The sequence below is a fragment of the Nipponia nippon genome, unplaced genomic scaffold, assembly GCF_047370975.1.
Source record: "Nipponia nippon isolate SJK-2023a ecotype South Korea unplaced genomic scaffold, ASM4737097v1 scaffold_5, whole genome shotgun sequence".
In the NCBI taxonomy this organism is placed as follows: domain Eukaryota; kingdom Metazoa; phylum Chordata; class Aves; order Pelecaniformes; family Threskiornithidae; genus Nipponia; species Nipponia nippon.
This window is the reverse complement of record NW_028262369.1, coordinates 44463347-44482964: the sequence shown is the minus strand read 5'-3', so window position 1 is coordinate 44482964 and position 19618 is coordinate 44463347. Positions and strand designations below refer to the sequence as shown.

At 45.0% G+C, this 19618-nt stretch overlaps 1 protein-coding gene across 5 annotated transcripts in view; it reads left to right on the top strand.

Moving 5' to 3' along the window:
• The first annotated feature begins 14817 nt into the window (after nucleotides 1–14817).
• Nucleotides 14818–19618, top strand: part of VAV3 (vav guanine nucleotide exchange factor 3) — a 179692-nt gene continuing 174891 nt past the window's right edge. For 4 of the 5 annotated variants that reach the window (XM_087732762.1, XM_087732764.1, XM_087732761.1 and 1 more), the window contains exon 1: nucleotides 15056–15327. In XM_087732762.1, the coding sequence (XP_087588888.1) occupies nucleotides 15124–15327 (204 nt within the window). In that variant the 5' untranslated portion in view covers nucleotides 15056–15123. Of the gene's footprint in view, nucleotides 14941–15055; nucleotides 15328–19618 lie in introns of those variants that run through there. The other variant, XM_087732765.1, reaches the window with a different exon arrangement.

The following is a 19618-nucleotide window of genomic DNA, read 5'->3' as shown; positions in this document are numbered from 1 at the left end:
ATGTTTTGAGCACTCTCTTATCAAAGAAGCTGATTCTCGGTCGGTGTGCATTTCGTGTAGCTGTCAGTGCTCGCGCGGAGGCTGCGTACACCCGTTCTGCTTCGGCAGCTCTGAGGTGTCCAGTGGTACCCAGAGGGATGAGCTTTTAGAGTCATAAGGGGCAGGAATTAAATGATCTCGAGAATTTGTAGCTCTTGCTTTGAAACATTAACTAACTTTGGCAAATAAGAGTGGACAAAAAAACCCATTTGTCTGAACAGCACTTTAAAACTATGCGTGGTCAACACGGAGAAAAGGCAGCTTTTAGCTGTAGTCTCCTTGAGCAATCCCTAGGACTGTAGCTGAACATTTCATGCAAAGTTTGTTGTTGTCTGCAACTTTTGGTTGTAGGTTATTACCTGCATTTGTTATTGTTGTTCTTACTGAATCAATGGGCTTTTAGAGCTGAAGATAGCACTAAGAAAAGGGAAAGCGATCCCTGTTTCATACCCAACCATATACTTGGCGGGGCTGAACCATGCCAGGAACATACTGAAAGCACACGATGAGCAAGGGCTGGAAACAGGTCGTCACTTGTGCTTTGGGCAGATCATGCGTCAAAGATGCGGTCGGCTCGCGCGCAAAAGGACAAAAGCATCCCTGGCTCCCCTGCAAATTCAGCTGAGGAAGGATGCTGTCACGCACCAGCAAGAACTGCCTGTGCCCCAGCAAATAATGGACAAATCCTTATCTCTGAGCTCGTTGTCTGCCCTCGCATTTAAATATTTTAAATTTTCATTTATTTACTTTTTGTTAGAATAATTACTTCAGTTTTTGACTGTCCAAATGGCATTTTACTTGAATGGAGTACCCTTGCACGGCACTTTAAAGGCTTCCTCCTCCACAGCCATTTCCAGAGGTTTCTGTGCCTTTTGATTTTTGAGAAGTCCTGGGTTGGTCTTTGCTCTTTCATTTTTAAATAAGTACCTGGTAGTTGTCAACCATTGCGTTTAGGACTCGAGGTCAATACTGTCGAAGTGAGATCATTGAACATTGATCAACTTCAAGACAGCACACGCTTTACTAATGTGAGTTAGGTAGCACCTCGTACTAATAGTGTTCTTAGACATAAAATGTGATCGCTGCAAGGATTCAAATAATCTTTTCTTTGCTTTCAACACAAACTTTGTTTCATAAGCAAAATTCAATCCTGTAAAGCTGAAGAAGCCTTGCTGTGAGCTCGTGTGGTGAAAGCCAGGGTTATTGCAGACTCACACCCGAAGTGCAGTATGTAGGGACCAGGTTAGTTCCTGGAGTAATTTCTGCCTCTGCAGCTTGGTCCTGAGCAATGGTTGTCTTGACCTCGCATCCAGCAAGTTTGTTTATCCCTGCGCTGTAGGGCCTGGCTGGCTGTGCCTATCCTGGGAATGGTGCGGGAGCCTCCAGGCGAGGTGCAGCAGACGTCCTGCCAAGGAAAACCTCACGCTTAGAAACATTGTCTTTAAATAACGTGCCTTACTTCTGTAAACTTGCAGCAACATTACATCAGATGCTTTTCCTTCTTGGAAAGTTGAAGGCAGTCAACCTATAAGAAATACCTTGGTATTTCACTGAGACTGATACAGCTACAGTGTTTTGCGCCAGCATTGTTCAGTCACCTGTATCAGATGTCTTTTGTTCGCCTGGCTGTGCCTTGGAAGGGAATGCGGATTGTCAGCTTCAGCATTTCTCTGGAAAGAATTTGCTGTGATTGTAGGGCATCAGGAAACCTCTTTTTTCTCAGTAGAAAGATGAGGGAATTTGGCAAACACTGATCAAATAATTTACAAGTGTGACTTTGAGTTTGTTTCCTTTCCCTGAGCTATTTATGCAGCACACGTTTGAAGGCAAGCTGTGAGTATTATGCAAAGAAATCTGCTAGCATGCAATCTCCAAGAGAAGATTGAAGATTTAATTTCAGGCAGGATCTGGCTCACAGCAGCTCATAGGAAGGCCTGTTACACTACTCTGCCAGCCATACTAAAAATTCAGCGTGTTTAATGCTTATATTTCCGTGTTACATTTCTGCCATGGTGAAAGGCATTTGCATGCATGGACTGAATGAAATGCCCACTGATGTGAAATCATTTTTTGTCATTAGTCGCAGAAGCTAAGGTGAATGTAAGAGGGACCATGGAAGCTTCATCTCACCCACCAGTGTTTATTGCCATAGACCAGTGATCTGTGAGGTTCTGCTGGTGAGCTCCAGCGAAGTAGCTGCTCCCCTGTGGATGCGGTTGCTGCAGGATTTCAGGGTCTCGCCCCGGAGCTGAGAGGCAGCAGAGAGAGGACAGAGAGATCTGGTTTCCATCTGCCCACCCTGCGTGAACACGAGTGAATTTAACTTCTATTTCTCTGGTTACAAACCTTTAATGTAGCAAGAGCATGAGCTTAACGTAGTATCCTGGGCTACACTGCTAAGTTCAGGTAGTCCAGCAAAGTCACAAGAAGTGAATGCTAACGGCTGTTGCCTTCTTTTCCGTTTTTGGCTGTTGCCTTCCTTTCCGTTTTCGCATTGATCTGACACTGTAAATGATGCATTCCCTCCGGCTACCGCAGCCATCCCTCACTGGTGATGAAAAGCAGTAACACCCTGTTTTAAAATAACAATGAGTTTGCATTAAAAGCCCCTCAGTCGTGACCTCAGCTGTGGTAACGAAATGCGAGCAGTCCTCACCACTCAGTCCTCACCCATCGTCAATATTATCTTTTCCCAGAAAACAGCTAGATTCCCCGAGGGCTGTAGCTGACGGGGATGCAAGCCCTGGCAGCGATGGAGACCGAGAGGCACAGGCTGAAGGTACTAGAGAGGCTCTGCCAAGCTGGCAGCTCCCCGCTCTGCCTGCGGAGCGCGGCTCTGCGGGTTTGCTGTCCCTGCCTGTGGAGACAGAGGCGACTTTTGGGTCTTAAATCTCCGAGTACACAGAGAATTTGACAACTGCTCCGAGTTTCTGTTAGCACTGGGGTTGGACAAAACTCAATACTTTGTGACAAATACCATAGCTAAGTGCGTTCATTAAGAGAAAGTATGAAGTAGCAGCTTTCCCCTCTGAGGTAACGCAGCGATCCTTTCCCATTGCCCTCTGGTACTCTGCTGGTGCTCTGCTCACCACCTGCACTGCAGCCAGCCATTGGCCTCCTGGTTTCAAATGTCCCTTCATCACCTGCCCCATCACTTTGTCCACATCAGTGTCTTTCAGCTTGTGGTAAGTGAGGGTGTAATCTCTTGTACCTATCTCTGACCACCTCCTTTTCCTCCTCATTTTTTGGAAAACCCTTTTTTATCCCACTTTCTTGTTTTTTTTCTGGCTTTTTAGGCTCCCAAATCCTCCTTCTGTTATGAAATGCATGCAAGAACATCATGGCAGTTGGTACAATAAGGAAATGTAAATGTTAGAATAATATGTCTGAAATTAGAGCTGGTTGCATGATTTCTTTTTTTAGTTCGGGTGAATTTGAACATTTCCAATTAGTGTATTCTAATACCTAAAAATAGAAGTATTTCTGAGAAAACTCCCATTTGTCTTGGTGTAAACCAGTAGAAGGATACGTTCCAATTAAAAGGGAGACCTCAGGATATGGCATGTCTGCATGGCTGAAGTCAATGTCAAGGCTCCAACCGACTTCAGTGGGGTCAGTTTCTCTGATAAAGGCTGTGCTGCTAAATCAAACTGCCTTGATTGCTTTCACTGGAAGCTCTGCTTGATTAGGCACAACAGAATTTGTCCTGTGGGAAGGGATCAGGAGAGGGAGAGAGCACAACAGAAATCAGCCCTGGAAAAAAATATCTGATCTAAGAAAGAGGTGACTTGAGCTCATATACACGAGGCCTTATTAAACGGAGACTATTCAAACAGTCACACAGTTACAGTGGCTATAATGGGAAAGGAGTTTTTCATTAATTATTCAACAGCAGGGAGATCTATATTTTGCCTCAGACTGACACTTTTTACCATCTGCTTAAAACCTTACTGTCTCATAACAACTATTATCAACACGAGGTTTTTGTTCCCTTTTAGAGTAATCATTATGCTGATCTTCCAGATTGTTTAAGCTGTCTGAGGTCCAAGTATGAGCATGCTCTTACAAATAGCTAATACTTAAAATTGCTATTCATTTTCATATGTTTGATTGGCAGCTGGTTAGAACATTTGTTTTTTCTCAGTTGGAATTGTGATCCAGCAGGGGCCTTGATATTGCTAACTGTTCTATCTGAGCTTAACTGCATTCCTGTAACTAATCCCAATAGGCTCATTTTAAAAGGACATAGTGACTCAAATTCATGCCTAGTATAACTCTATTGAAATTAGCACTTTTCACCAGGGATGAATTTATCTCAGTATCTAGAAGTGCCCTTAACGCATACAGAGGGGTCATTAGCAGTGAGCCCTGAACATAATGTAATTACACGGCTGAGGAGCCAGCCACCTAACTGCCTGGCTTTGCAGGTGTCGCTTAAATGAGTTTTTCTGGGTGTTCCCCCCACCCCCCTCCTAGGAAAAAAAACCCAAACCAAACCCCTACAAAACCCACATGGGCTGGGTGAGGTTGTTGAGGGGGAACTGAGATTTATGCTAGACTCTCTGAGCAGTTTATCCTGAAAACAGGAAGAAAATTCAGACACTTGCTTTCATGGGCACTGAAATTCCAACACAAATTTAAACAAACACCTCTTATATGCCAAGAAATATTTTAAAAGTCTAGTTAATTGTAATTTAAACAGAAATTTGGGCCTCTTGTATGGTGACTGTTGCAGCAGGGGACTACCAGCCTCTCCAGTCCTGCGTTTTTTGAGTGTTGGCTGTTGAGAAATGTGACATCCAAAAGGCCAATACGGCTCTGCAGTCGGCTAAGCCTTCATCACTCCCAATACCACCCCGCAACATGCAGCCAAGACAAGGACAAGACCATCTTCAGAATATAATCCTGCACAACTGGAGGCTGACATCTGCTAAACTCTCTGCCTAAAGGCTTGTGCTGGCTGGCTGGCGACCCAGAGCTGGCAGAGAGCGGGTGGCAAGGAGCCATGCCCCTGCGTGGCTGCGGCTCCAGCCGGCTGCGGGCACACAGGCAGGCGGCCGTGCCGCAGAGCTTCGACCCGAGAGTGGCAAAGGAGACATTTTAAAGAAGGGGCGAAAGGCCATGCCAAACATTTCTGACGTTGTTCCTATCCAGAAAGGGAACTTGTTCACTTAGATCTATACAACTCAACATTTTCCACGCTCTAATTTTGCAGAAAGTGGTGGTAGACTGGTCATACTATTGAAAATATTTCTTTAATTGCAGAGGAAAACGACACTGTAAGCATATCATTGTACATGCGTGTTCATTTTGTACCCTTTCCGCTCAAATTAGTGAATTTGTAAGTTCTCTCTCTCACCCTTGCACACTCAGCTGGGTTTCTGAGCTACAGGTTGGGATCTCATAATCGGAAATTGCAATGCAAGGCAGTGTTTAGCCAGCTTAACAGCAGCTGAATAGCACCTTATCAGCTGTGCTAGAACACAGCACGTTTCACCACCTGGGTGGCTGAAACGTGCTTCTCTCTTTTCAGGTTCATGGCAGACTCTTTGCATATGCACCACCTGCAAACAACAGCTCCTGAGTGATTGCTGTCCTTGTTTCTGCTGTCTCCTGCTGCAGGGAATGTCACAGCTGGTAACGTCACAGGCATCGATTATTAGTGTAGTACCCATCATTCTGAATAGTACTGGATCAGTACAAATCCTTGTATAATTGCATTTATAACACAAAAAGTATTTGAAGAAAAAAACAAACCCCCTTTATTTCCATATGAAGATGACGTTGACAAACTAGCAGGGCAGACAAATTTGTAGACTTGCCAATCACCTTGATCCATGCAACTAATAACTTTGTGTGAGATCAGTGAAGTCTCCCTCTCTCTATATATATGCCTTGCTTTTGTTTACAGTATTTTGATGTCTTATGCAGCCCAAATCACGCCAAGAACAGCCTTCAGACAAGTTTAACCTAACTTGTATTCATGCAGACACCCAACAGGAACCTCCATAAGCCCACATGAATCCTGTTTGAGGAGGCTTGGTGTAGCATAACTGGCTGTCGGGGCTTCCTGAGCAGCTAAGTTCTGGCCGGGCCAGCTGGCCACCATTAGTCTCCCAGGAGACTAAAGACTGGCTTTTGGGGCTGGCTGATGGTTTGCCTTGCATCACCTCGGGAGGTGTGCTGCATGCCCCTGGGGGCTTCTTGGTGGTCAGCCTGGTGCTTGGTACTCCTGCCTGTTCAGACTTGGTTCCTGCTCCAGGTCCTGGATCCCAGCACAGCCTCTCTGCTGCCAGACCTTTGCCTGGCCCCTGCCCACGTGCGTCTGCCCTTCGGTACCTCCCTGGGAAAAAGGGAAGTAAAGCCAACAAATCAAACCCTGTAATTCAGTCTGTGTTCATTTGTACGTCCTGCTTGTAAATCCAATGAAGGAGGCAATATAACTGCAGCTGTTTGAGAAAGGAATTAGTAGGAACAACTCTCCCTTGGAGTGAGGGAAAATACCTCGTTTGTGATCGCAGCGTCAGATTCTGCTGCAGTTCGTGCTGATGGACTGGCTTTGCTGGGGACCAATTTGTGCTGGTCATACTTGTGTCTTTCTCTTACTTTCTGGCATGTTTTTACTCCTTAAAAAAAAGACCAAACAACTTTGCATCAGTTTATCTAATTTGGATATGAAACCTTTTGATATCATGTACGCATTTATTGCCATTAAAATTGTGCCTAGAGTATTTGTATTTTCAGGCTATTTTGTAAAGTGGTCTTCTACACGGGATAAGGGAAGCGCTATGGTGTGGTACACAGGTGTTTCAAGCTCAGCTTTTTTTTCTTTGGTTGAACCTTGTGTACAAGTTGCAGTGATATAAGAAGGTCTGATTGCAGGAAACATGGAAGAACGAAAATGGGAGGAAGGTTAAGCAATACTCGAACAGTGCATTTTTTCTCAGTTTTGTCTACTAAATCAGCTCTTTAGTAGACAGATCTGTTACGCTTCTGTCTTTGGGTGGTCATATCTTTGGCTTACAGTAATCTTACTGGACTGATGTTCATATTATCTTGACAAGTTCTTTAAGGCAAGTTGTGTTTATGTTATCCCTGTGCTTTCAGCATAACCTGCATCCTATCAGAGAGCATTGCTTCTGTACTGTTGTATGCCAGAAGCCAGTTTCGATTTCTTCAGGGAGCTGTTCTCTGGCAATCCCTCATTCTCCTGTAGGTGAGATGATGGCCCACAGAGCACAATACAAGTTTATAGCTAAGCCAGAGGTAGCTGTTGGACTTTATGCAGACAGTAATGGACCTTCACTCCTACTTTAATCCTAGTATAGTGTTGTAAGAAAAAAGGTGGGAGGGTGAAATAGTTTTACAGCTTGAGTTTGCCACATGGACCACTCTGACCTCAGCTGAACATAAACCTAAGCTGGAAATGCACCTTGCTACGAAAGCAACTTCTGTCTTCCCCATAAATGTTACCTTAGCCGTTTTATTGTCTTTTAAGGTGTAACATACCTTTAAATGAACACTGAGAAACATCTTTGTGTGGCTCTTTGTGTTTATTCAGATATTATGAAGTCAGCTTTCCACTGCTGCGAGCAGAGGGACAGCTAACGAAGGTCCTACTGCTCGTCTGTGGCACTTCCTACTTTCACGGGATGGGTAAATCTCAAATGCCTTAAACTGGCAGATGCCTACCGCTATTTCTAATATGGTGCGAGCAGCGTGTTTCTTTTCTGACAGTAATCTATATGGTAGATCTGAATCGAAATATTTTCATTTCTAAATCATAATTTCACTGGGATAGTTTTATCTGAAGAGTAATATTTCTCAGTCAGGATTGGGGAAGTTTTGGTATCAGCATAGTGGGTGGGACTTGATGTTTTGAGATAGAAGAGAATTTCTGTCTGTCATTGTCTTGCCTGTCAACGATCTGTGGGCATGACTTGAGAAACTACTAGTAATTATTTTAATGGGGTCTCTAATTTGGATACACAGCTTTATAACCCAGGTTACTGGCAGCCACAAATACTCCTGACTTCAACTGAAGTGGAGATCCTAGGCATTAAAATTAAAGGTTTGGGGTGAGATCTGGTTTCTCTCAAAATAAAAAAATGTTCTGGGCACCCGGGGGAGTGGGATCTCACACGAGGTCTAAAACTGAGCCTGCAGAAATGGCAGTGCACAACATTCAGAAGACAGTTCTGAAAATTTGTGTCCTGCACTTGTGATGGCTTATTTTTCTCAACAAAACTAGGGTTCATGGCCTCTATTGCGTTCAGGCCCTAATCTAGCGTCGTTGTCCCTGCCACTGCAAATGCAATCCCAATGGACTGAATAAAGAGCCCCCAACTCTTCAGCCTCTGCTGATTTACAGTCTAGCATTGGCCCAGCCTCATTAGACAAGCAACACTCAAGTACACTCACTTACGAAAGGTTAAAAAAAAGTAGGTAGCAGAATGTTCTGAAATATTTATATTCTTTATTCTTGAGGAGAGACAAGTATGGGTAACATTAGAGCTGAAGCTGCACTGCCTGCTGAATTGTTTAGAAATATTTTGCCTGCTGAGTTCTCTAAAAATAAATTTGAATGTTTTGTTGTTAAGAATCATTAATATTTTTTACTTGTAAGCATAAAAGGAAACTTTTATTTACCAAACTTAGATTAGTATGTAAATACAGACCTAACATTGTAAGTGGAAAACTGGAACAGTGTCTCAGAGATAGTATGTGACTGCCCTATTTATTATAACAGTTAACACAGCATGAGGCTAGAGACTGACAGTAAATTTGGCCTTTAGGATATGAAAAATTCAATTGTCTAATACTATTAATTTTGAAATAAATATTACTAATAGAGTTATAAACATTACTACAGATATTCTTTCACTGTTTGAGTAGATATTTCATGCATGGCACTTTTCAGTTTTTCCAAACTTTAAAATAAAAAATCTCCATTCTACCTAACGTGAAGTTTTTTTTCCTGGATTTCCATATATTCAGACCTCATCCAGTGTACAGTGTTTCCTGCAAGTGTCACACTTTCAGCGATTGATCTGTTCTTCCAACAGTGCAGGAAAATCTTTCTGGATTCTTAGTTCTGGGTCCCAACTAGACTATGAAAACATAACCCCAGCTTTTCTTTGCTATAGAGCTTTCTTGTGCCAATTTCTAGCTTTTCATATCTCAGTTATATGCACTTGAACACCTTGACTTTTCATAAAAATATCACTTTCTTGTCAGCTGGGACCACAAAACTGATTTTTGTCAGCACCTCCTTTCCTTCTGTCTTGAGTAAAGAGGGGAGTTTTTTATGTCGTCTAACCCTGTCATCTGACCTGGTTTTGCATTAAAAAATCACCATCAGACTTGAGAACAGCCTATGGAAGATAAGAAATGGAGACGAACTGGGTAAAGGGGTAAGAAACAGGTATATTGCTTAGAGGTGTCAAAAAAGTCAAAGAAAATTGAACAGGACCTACTAAGGCATGAGGAAGGTTATGATTTTATTTACTGTTTCAAGTTGCTTGGATTCTTAAGAAACCAGCCTTTTTGATATTTTGGTTAAAATACGTGAAGTAGTACACGACAACTTCCTTTCTTTTTTCTGACTGTAAATGTTTTCCTTATCATAAATGCCATGGCTGGCGGCTGGCAGGAGGTGAGAGGATGGCTGGCTGAGTCTTGCTTCCCTTTTTGTTCAGTACAAGCAGGTGGCGTATCATCAGCTAACTCCTTTTGTATGAATGTTGTTTAGAAAGCTGAAACTTGGGCTTCTGTAAAGCAAATATCCTATTGTAGGAATTCAACATAGGATCCTGGACCCGGTAAAATGGGACAAGTTTCTGTTGACTTCAATGAAAAGGAGATTTCTGGTAAAGGAGGTAAGCCAATGCCTTCAACTCTTACGATGATTCTTTGGTAGGTAGTTGGTAGAGCTAGGCAGTCCGTAGACTGCTTTAATGTCTTATTTTGACATTGACTGGTCTAGATGGATCTTCCCTTGCAGCATCACTGAACAGGTTTCTCAAACATTCAAATGCATTTTATGTATTCAGGCAATTTTATACTAAAAACAGTATCTGGGTGTTCTTTTGGTGTGTTAGTATTTAGAATTCCTCTCAGTTTGTAATTATCTCTACATATATATATCATGTTGTCTGTCTGCATCTCTCAGGTCTCTATTGAAAAGCAAATTCAATACAAAGTCCTGTTCCGATACGTTCCATACATCCTCCCAGCTTATTATTTTACTTTCTATATTTTTTCTTTTGTTTTCAGTGCTTCATTTAGATTTCAGATCACTTGCCTGTGACTTCTTCTGTGTGAACTTGAAATAGTTTTTTAAAGTAAAATATAATGCTTTGCTGAAATTCAGATAGGATTGTTATTTTAGAATGTTTATTTTTTAAAAGTCTATCTGATTTGTAGTATAACACTTTTCACAACAACACTAACAAATAATTAATAAGCAATCGATTAAAAGTAGCACTGCTTTTTTGCTTTCTGCCACAAAGTTCTCAAAGTAATTCTGAAACTGGAGCCTATAGCTATAGGATACAGCCAGATGCATCTGGGAGATCTTGATCCACATTGATGCACATTTTCAGTGGCAGACAGAAATTACTGAAGAATTCTGGTCAGTGATCTTGCCCTCATTTACTTTTACTGCAAGATATCCGGGCTACTTCAGAAATGCTGGACTCTGGCCACCTCCCTGTTATTCCCATCCAGCCGAAAAGAGAGCGGCTTGAGGGAGGCTTCTGGCCAGGAGCCACAGTAGCCCAATGCATTTCCAAATGGGAGGAAGATACAAACGGCTGAGACACAAGACTGCATGTTCCCACTCGCTTGCAGACCACGTGTAACTGAATTTTCTTCTGGGTGTAATTAAGTGGGCCTAATTGAGACACGCTGAGCATGAGCTCAGGGCTGGCTCGGCCAAGACGTGGGCCTTTGGCACCCACAAATGAGGGCCGTTCTTCGCTTGGGCTCACACCGCTTTCTCCCTGTAGCATTCAAAAATGCACTCAAGTGCAATCGTCAGAAGGCAGGAAAACTTTAAGTGCCAGAACCGATGAACCCATCGGTGAATAAGGGAATAAGTAGGAAAAGGAAGGGAGGAGCGACGCTCTTTGGGAAGAGATCTACCGTTTGTTATCCTTGTTTGGCACCTCACACAAAGGAGGTCCGTGCCTAGGGCTCACGGGCATTATTACATCTGCAAGAGTAATTGAAAAAGAGGGAAAGTGTGTACATTTGCAGGTTTATTGTTTTTAAAATTTTATTATTTTATTTTCCCCAACCTGAGCAATGTAAGTAATTTAAACACAGCAAGTGTGGTGACACTGGGAAATAATTATTTCAGAAAGTTTGCAAATGTGCCCTTATAAAGCAAAATGAGTTTCTTTTTTGAAATAAAGCAACAAGAAAAGAGTTGGAAGGTTGCCATCCTTCATAGGATGCAGCACAGGGTAAGAGTAGAGAAAACAAATTTATGATGATGTCTCCAGTAAGGAGCCAGTTGTCTCCTGGAAGGAGAAAATAACCATGCAAAAGCTATTTTTGGGTGCTGTTTGGTAAACAATTCTCCTTCAGACTTGCTGTTCTTTTAATAGAGATTTCTTTTTTTGTATTTATGTTGCTGCTTTGCAGTATTTTGAAAGTGGGAATGTATGTCTGAAACTTTACTGGTTTCTCTATAAAAAATCTGAAGATAAAACTGCTTCAGTGAATGGCTTAATGATGCATTAAGAAAAAAGTATGTGACGTACATTGCATCTTTTGAGCAATCTAGACTAAGATCTAGCTGGCACGTTCATGAATGTCAGTCTGTGCTAGGGAAACGGGAGGAGGTGGACTGAGGTGACTTTTAAACCAGCCCCTCTTTCAATCCAGAGGATCCTCCAACCAGACAGATCTATAAGCAACTTTGGGAGTATCAGGGGAAGAAAAGGATGGAAATAGCTCAGACTTCCAGGATGTCTTTGGCAGCTGGTTCATTTAAAGTACTTGATATTTGAGCTATAGGGTTTTCTGATTTTTGTATCTGTTAACAGCAAAAAATAAGTCAATGTAAAAGTAGCTCTTGAACACAAACAAATTTAGGATTAAGGTAAAAATAGAACCCCTTCCAATAAATGACTGTGGACAATGTAGGAAGCTGAAGAACATGAAGAGTACTGCAAGAGAGGAGGAAAGCGAATGTGCCGATATTCCTGAACCTCAGTAGCAGTCAGCCTCCTGCCCTAGCAAGGCTGTGCCGACCATGAATTTCGGCTATGAATCCATTTGCTCTTTGCCTTCTCTCAGCCATGTAGAGAGCTGGTTTTCTGGAATTTATGTGGATATATGGATTCTTCTCCGTTTGGAGAAATGTCACTCAGTTGATCACATGAGATACAGCAGAGGAACAAACCCATGTATTTTGAATGAAATTTACTTCTTATATTGCAGTATAACAGCCTATGACTTACAAACAATTTAAAACTGCAGTGTAGGTTTTTCAGATATTTAGAATTCCAGCCACCACCTTTAAAGCATACACATTCTTTGGATGTAAAGTTTGGATTAAGGAGTGTTGGATTGCTCCTATTAAACCATGTAAAAAGATTAGATCCATTTGAGCAACTAGCCCAAAGTGCTTTTTTTGCTGTTTGTGAATCAGAACAGTGCTCATCTTTCTATATATCTGCAAAGGCATCCGAACAGTTTATGTTGCTTTCAGGATGCTGTACCACTGATCCTGTCTGGAGGCAGCTGAAGTGGGGATGTGGATAACATAGTGCAGATGTTTTTCTGGTTTTTTATCCTTTTTTTTTTTTTTGCCTTCTGCATTTGCTTTGTTGTCACGGTTGTTGTCAGTCTGAGAGTGGATAGCTTGTGGGTGTGACCGAATTCACTTATCACTTCATGTTTAACTTGTCACAGATAAAAAATATGTTACTATGAGACAGCGTTTTATTGTATTCTTGATCAAACTGCTCTGATGTTCATTTTGATGGATGATGATATCCAAATGATCACAGTGCAGGCTGTTAATTTCAGTCCTTTTTGATTTAAATTAGGAATTAAATTCTCTCTAATTCTGCCTGGTTGTAGGCAGTCCGATACTTTGATACCATGTGCATGTTGCAAACTTCCCTCTCCAGCAGCTCAGGCATAAAACAATTGCAGTGTTGCCCTGCGTAGGCAGGGGCACCTGTTACTGGGGACCGAGCGTTTGGGCTGAGGTGGTTCAATAGGGTATTCACATCTCTCCTGATAAACCGGGGCCGCGTGGGCTGTGGCTGCCTGGTGGTAGGCACGGAGCTGGAGGGACCTGCTGGGAGCAGGGAAGGCAGCGTCGCTGAGGCAACTCAACCTGAAGTCACGATCTCCCATCTAAGAGTTATTCTGAAGCGTTTCAGCTCAGCTGCAATCCTTTGAATCTTTTTATTCATGCAAAAACACTTGATGCTAATTGGAGTTTATATTCTGTTTAAATGTGTTCCTGCTCCGACAGGCCGGACCTGTACTGAGCACCTTCGTGACCTCCCTCTGCGCTTGGTCAACGCTGGAAGCCTCTTCAATTTGCGAGCCCGGCTAAGACAAGCAGAGGTCTGAAAAGCAAGCTGGATGCTTGCAACTTTGTGCATCTTTAGGAGTGGAACCAAACGCTGTTCCCAGATGTCCTCGAGCAACGTTTGTGCCTCTAATTATGTAGTAAGTCACATCTATCTCAACCCATCATCTGCTGGGTGATGGCACAGGTGTTACGGACGGTGGAGCTGGACCCTTCTTATTTTCTGAGGGCCATGTTTTTCTTTTTGGCCGACTGCAATGCGAAGTGGTGAGCCGTCCTGTAGCATGTTCTGCAGCCCTGCACTCACGATCCAAAGTTAATACCACTGCCTGCTCAGGAAAATGCCTGGAATAGCAGACATATCACCTGTTCACAAAAATAAAAAAGTGAAGCAGCATTTTAAGCTTACTGAAACATGCAAATCACTTACTAGGCTTTAGTTGCTGAAATAAATTCCCAGAACTTCTGTATTAATTCTTTCAGAAATTATGAAAAGCATTTGTGGGATTATTCTGAGCTCAGAAAGCAGTAAGTGTCACACTTTTAACAGAGGAGATGTGAAAGCTGGGGGTAGTTGTGGGCCATCTTGAATAGTCATGTTAGTTTTTTTGCTGTTAAGGTTTTCTCACCCTGGACTGTGGGTTTTTTTCCCCTATAAAGTACCCATTAATAGTACTTTAAAAGTGTTTTCTGTGTTTTTGTTTGTTTGTTTGTTTGTTTTATGACCACTTAGTAGAGGAGAAAACCAGTTTTTGTATCCTTTTAAGTGACTTTTATTTTTTTTGGGAAAGTAAGTTTCCAGCAGTGCTTCAGAAATCCGAAGGACATAATAGCTTTTGAGATGCCGATGCGGAGGATATCGTGAACTCTGGTGTTTGTGTTGTCTGTTTTTGGAGTCTGTCACCGTTAGTAACTTAAAATCACTTGAATTTTTTTTTTTTTTTTAATTTGAAGTTGCCCGAATGCTTGTTGGAAGCTATTACTTTTTTTAAACTTAATTAAAGTGCAAATAAAATTCAAGTCAGTTAGTGCAAAATGGGGGAACGGAGGGAAAACGCTGCTATGCCATGATATATTCTCTGTCATTTCTAGAAAGAGTCGAGAGGCATCTTTCATAACGCCTGACCGCTTGCTGCTCTGACCTCTTCTCGGCACGTAGCTGTTTTCTTAGCGAATGGACGCAAGACTGACAGCAAGCCAGGACCTAACACTCTGCCCTTTTATATACCCGCCGTTACAGCTGCGTCTCGTACCCACGGCTGCGGTGACGCCGCCTCCGGTGCGCTGCGGGAGCGAAGGAGAGGGGCGGCTGCCGGCGCGGCCCCAGCGCTGCCCGCGGACAGGTACCGGCGCGGACGCCGTGAGGGCGGCGCGGAGCGCGGCGGGGGGCGGGCGGCTCCCGCCTCCCGGGGCGGGGCGGACGCGGACGCCGGGGCGGGGCGGGCCGGGCCGGCCGCGGTGGCGGCGGCGGCGGGAGGGCGCAGCAGGGGCCGCCGCGGCCGCAGCATCGCGGCGCGGTGGCAGGGATGGAGCCCTGGAAGCAGTGCGGGCAGTGGCTGATCAGCTGCAAGGTGCTGCCGCCCAACCACCGGGTGACCTGGGACACGGCCCAGGTCTTCGACCTGGCGCAGACGCTGCGCGACGGCGTCCTGCTCTGCCAGCTCCTCAACAACCTGCGCAGCCACTCCATCAACCTCAAGGAGATCAACCTGCGCCCGCAGATGTCCCAGGTGCGACCGCGGAGCCGCCCGCGCCCCTCTCCGCCCGCGCCGCTCCGCGGCCCCCGCCGCCTTTGTCCGCGGCTGCTGGCGGCGCGGCGCGGCCCCGCGGGCGCGGCGGGGGAGCCGCGGGGTACGGGAAGTTGGGTGCGCCCGCGGCTGCTGCCCGTCCCCAGCCCGGAGCCTCCGCGCCCGGCGCAGGACCCCGCCGCCGCTGCGGAGGGCCGGCCCGCTCCTGCAGGGCGCCGAGCTGGGGCTTGAGCGGCGGCGGGTCTGGCCCGGGGCAGCCCCCGCCGGGCTGCTTCCCGGCCGGCGGGAGAGGGCGCGACCGAAGCTCCGGGCTGGCGGCTCCCAAAACCTCCTTGAGGGCTCGTTGGCTGCGGCGGGAGGCGGCTTGGGCGGGAGCCTGCGGAGCCCCCGGCCGGGAGCCGCACGGGCCCGTCCCGTCGGGGCGGCTGCGCTGAGGAGAAGTTCCCTGCAGGGGTCCCGGAGCCAGCAATTTCGCGTTTCTGTGTACGCTCCTATTTAACATAAGCGGTTTGCAATACCGGTTGACCGCTTGCTTCTAGCTTTTCTGGATTTAGCTAGGTGCGTTGAGGGGAGGGAGAGCGACGGGACCGGGGGCTTGGGAAGCGAGGACGGAGGGAAGGAGCGGGGACGGGGCTGTGGGAGCTGGGAGGGCGGGAGCGGAGCCCGCCTCGGCCGGCGAAGGCGCGGGCAGGGGCTGGAGGGGAGCGGGGCGGCCCGCGGGGAGGGGGGCGGTGGGCACGCGTGTCAGCTGGCCCTCGCCCCTGCTTTTGCCGCCTGTGAAGCTGAGTGTTAAGGAGCCATCAGCGATGAGAAGTCGTGTTCTTGCTAGCTGGTTGCCTGTGTTTTAGTTTTTTTTTTTTTGTTTTCTTCAGACCCTTTTATATTTAGCTTTTTAAATTGATATTTTGGTTAAATAGTAACGAAGTGTAATTCCAAATTCATCCGCCTTTAAATGCATTTTTTTAGTTGGGACCGATGTTTTGCTGCTGTGCCTCATCAAGCTGGTTTCGGATCTCGAGATGAGGTGATATTAATAATTGGGTGAGAAGAGGCTCTGCGCGTACGCGACTTCCTGTCGCAGCCTCGCGCGCACCTATGCCTCCGCCGAGGCGGCGGCCGCCAAGCAGATGTTTTCTGAAAGGAAACTACACTTCTGAGCCTTTCATGTGTTTTAAAACATTGAGAAACCGGTACATGGGAACGTTGCAGCGTTCTGGTTCTGTTTGAGATTTATAGGAATAAAAATTGCCACTGGTGTTTAGGACACTGGCAGAAAGCAGCAGTAGTGAATTATACTTTGCGAGGAGCGTTCTTTGTGTTTACTCACAAAGCCAGTTATTTTCTTCCTTTTTAATTCCTTTTTTTAGCAGCTATGTTTTACTACTGAGGGGGCGCTTTCTGTAAGCCTACAGTGCAAAAAGGGGGAAAAAGTATCAGGTGTATTTTGGCTAGTCAGAATGAAAACTCCCATAGCCTTGTACTAGATGTGAGTAGCACAAAGGCTATCGCTGCGTACTCGAGAGCTCAAGCGCCTGCTTGAATCGCCTGTGCGGAGGCAATGCTTTATCTGAGCGATGGAGAGATGCAGAGGGTAGGCTCCTCCGAATGGAAGAAATCCAGATAAGTTCTCTCTGCATCGTTCAAACGCGGTGAGAGTTTCAGGACTTGCTAAACTGTACCGGAGCCCGGGTGTGTATTTTCATTATAGTTAGATTGCTTCCAAACTGACCCTTTTTCAGTTTAGCTTGCAGAGCTGTAAATACTTTGCATATGAACTGTTGGAAATGGTTTCTTGCCCTGCTTACAATGGATAAAAAGTATGGAAACAGATTCTCGTTATTTTTAATGAACTGGAAAGGTGTCCTTATGATATGACACAGTATTTTCTTGATAGCTAACTCATTGAATCAACTCCAACTAGAGATTAATGTTGCTTGTCTGGACCAATATTAGTTAATTTTATTTTTGATGAATTAAAACCATGGTGATCTCTTTCTGTCTACTAAAAATAAGTATCAAAATGCTCTGCTGTCTTCTTTCTTAGAGCAGGTTTGGGATTAAGATTAATATTTCTTTCTCTAAGTGTGGTTGAGCTATGGATTATAATTGTAGATCTTGGATTAGTTCTAATGCATATTTTGAACTTGAGCTTTATAGGTGTATAATGCAGCCCCTGGAATTGTTTCACAGCTGTGACAATTGCCCCCTTGTCTGTGTGTCTGCTGTATGCCTGAGGAACCTCTGCGCCACGGTGCTGCAGACCGCTCTCTCCGGGGGTGCGTTTCTGCCCTAAGCTGATTTCACCCTTGAAATAAGGGGAACTGTTGCTGGATCAAAACCTAAAATGGATAACTCTACGCAGCATTAAATTTACGGGGAACGTTACCTTTGCTTTCTGCGAGATAAGATTTGGCCATGTTAGTGAGGTTCTGTGGGGTTTAACGAAAAGCCTCTTGGAGGAGATACTTTCTGCTGGAAAGGATCACTCTGAAAATTTCAGAAATCGTTGTTAAAAATGTAGTAGGCTGAAATTCTGCAAGTTGCTTGTAGTTTGTTGCTAAGACTGTAAAGAGCACTTAGCAATAACTTACGCTGATGTCTTGGAGGCTTGAGGATTATTAATTTGGTGAGACCTACTTGGAGTCTGCAGAGTTGAGCCCTAAATTGTGAGTTTTATCAGAATAATACTTGTCAGTAAACTAATACATTCGCTGCATCACAGGATCTCAGGGTCTTGTAGAAACGCTAGCTAACTCTCCCGTTCCTTGTAGGGTAGTGATTTATAGACATTGGAGGCACGGGGTGCCAGAGCAGAGTTGGCATTAGGATGGAAATCGTCTTGGCCGCTGACTGCGCGGTCTGCCTGAACGTGCTGCTGCGTCTGTACCACTTAGCTGAACCCTTTGAACCTCGTGTGGCCCTTATCTGTCATCTTCTAGAATGGAGCGGCAGCTCCCGTACTCCCTGATCTGATGTTGTTTTCTGCCGCAAAATCTTAGAATGGCTCAGGGGATTCTTACTGCGCAGTTTTTGAGCAATAAAAACAGAGAATGAGAAGGGTGGATGAAGGCTTAACGCATGGGCCTCGTGGAAGGCAGACTGCGTGATTTTAGCCTTGTATCTTACTGCTGTTGACGTTTGTCAGGCCTTTCTCTATGCACCAAGTTTTCATGTCTTGGGGGCTACGTATAAATGCAGCAGTGCCAAAGAACAGGAAAGTGAGAGATGGTGCCTCAGGCATAGCTGGGAGGAGATGGCAGGCCTCTGACATAGGAGAGTCACGTCTCTTCCATTTCGTTGCGTATTTATTTTTTCAGAATGAATGTGGCAGATCAGACGTCAGTGGCGCTCATCAGCTCTGCTCGGTAGACCTCGGTGGTGACCCCTTAAAAGCTACATCAGAAGTGTAGCGGGATTGTGGCTGCTGCTGCTGCTTGGGATGCTGCTTTTTGTTGGAGCCTTGTTCGGTCAAAGAGGAGCACTGCTGCTTTGCTTTCTAAGCACCCAACTGCTGCTGGCTCTCGGGGCAGGAATAGAAACTGAGACTGGCGGTGCTCAGCATTGCAACACAAACACGTGCTTGACCAAATGGCAGCAGCTATGTTCTCTTTTATGGGATGGCTAGCGCAGGGAACCACATGCCTTTGTCCCACCACCAGCCACACACCTTGTGTCACAGCTGTTCTTGTGGGTGGGCTGTCTTACGCATTTGAAATCCACGGGTTCAGCCCCCCTGCCTTTTTGGAGATAACAGTGCCTGTGTAAGAGAAATGTCTCAGTTTTTCTAGATTGCAAAACATGGGGTTTAGAAGCTATTTGAATACTGGCTGTTTCCATCTGCATTTCTGTATGTTTATGAAAATATTTATATTTGGTTAGTGGAAGTTGTCCTTTGAAGAACAGAAGCTGATTCAGTCAGTTAGGCTTTCCAGAAAGTAAGCCTCAGATGTGAAAGTATAAACCTCGCATATATAAAGGACGAGCAGTGTTGCCGCTTCGCCAATGATCTTCCACCTCTGGGTTGCCAGCTGAACGCTGCTTAGCTCCTGTCTGAGAAGCTGGCGTGTCTCAGTGCTAGGTCCCCTGTGAAAAATTACACGTGGGCTTTGTATGAGATTGGAAACTCTCGCGTTCAGGGACATTGATCTCGAGGTTTTTTTCACTGTGACTGAAGAGAACAGGAGAGTGTTGGCGCTATTAGGAGCTCGTGTGTCGAGGCCCAAAAACGCTTTGCTGTTTGAACTCCTACGAGCTAGCAACATTAGTTGTTATT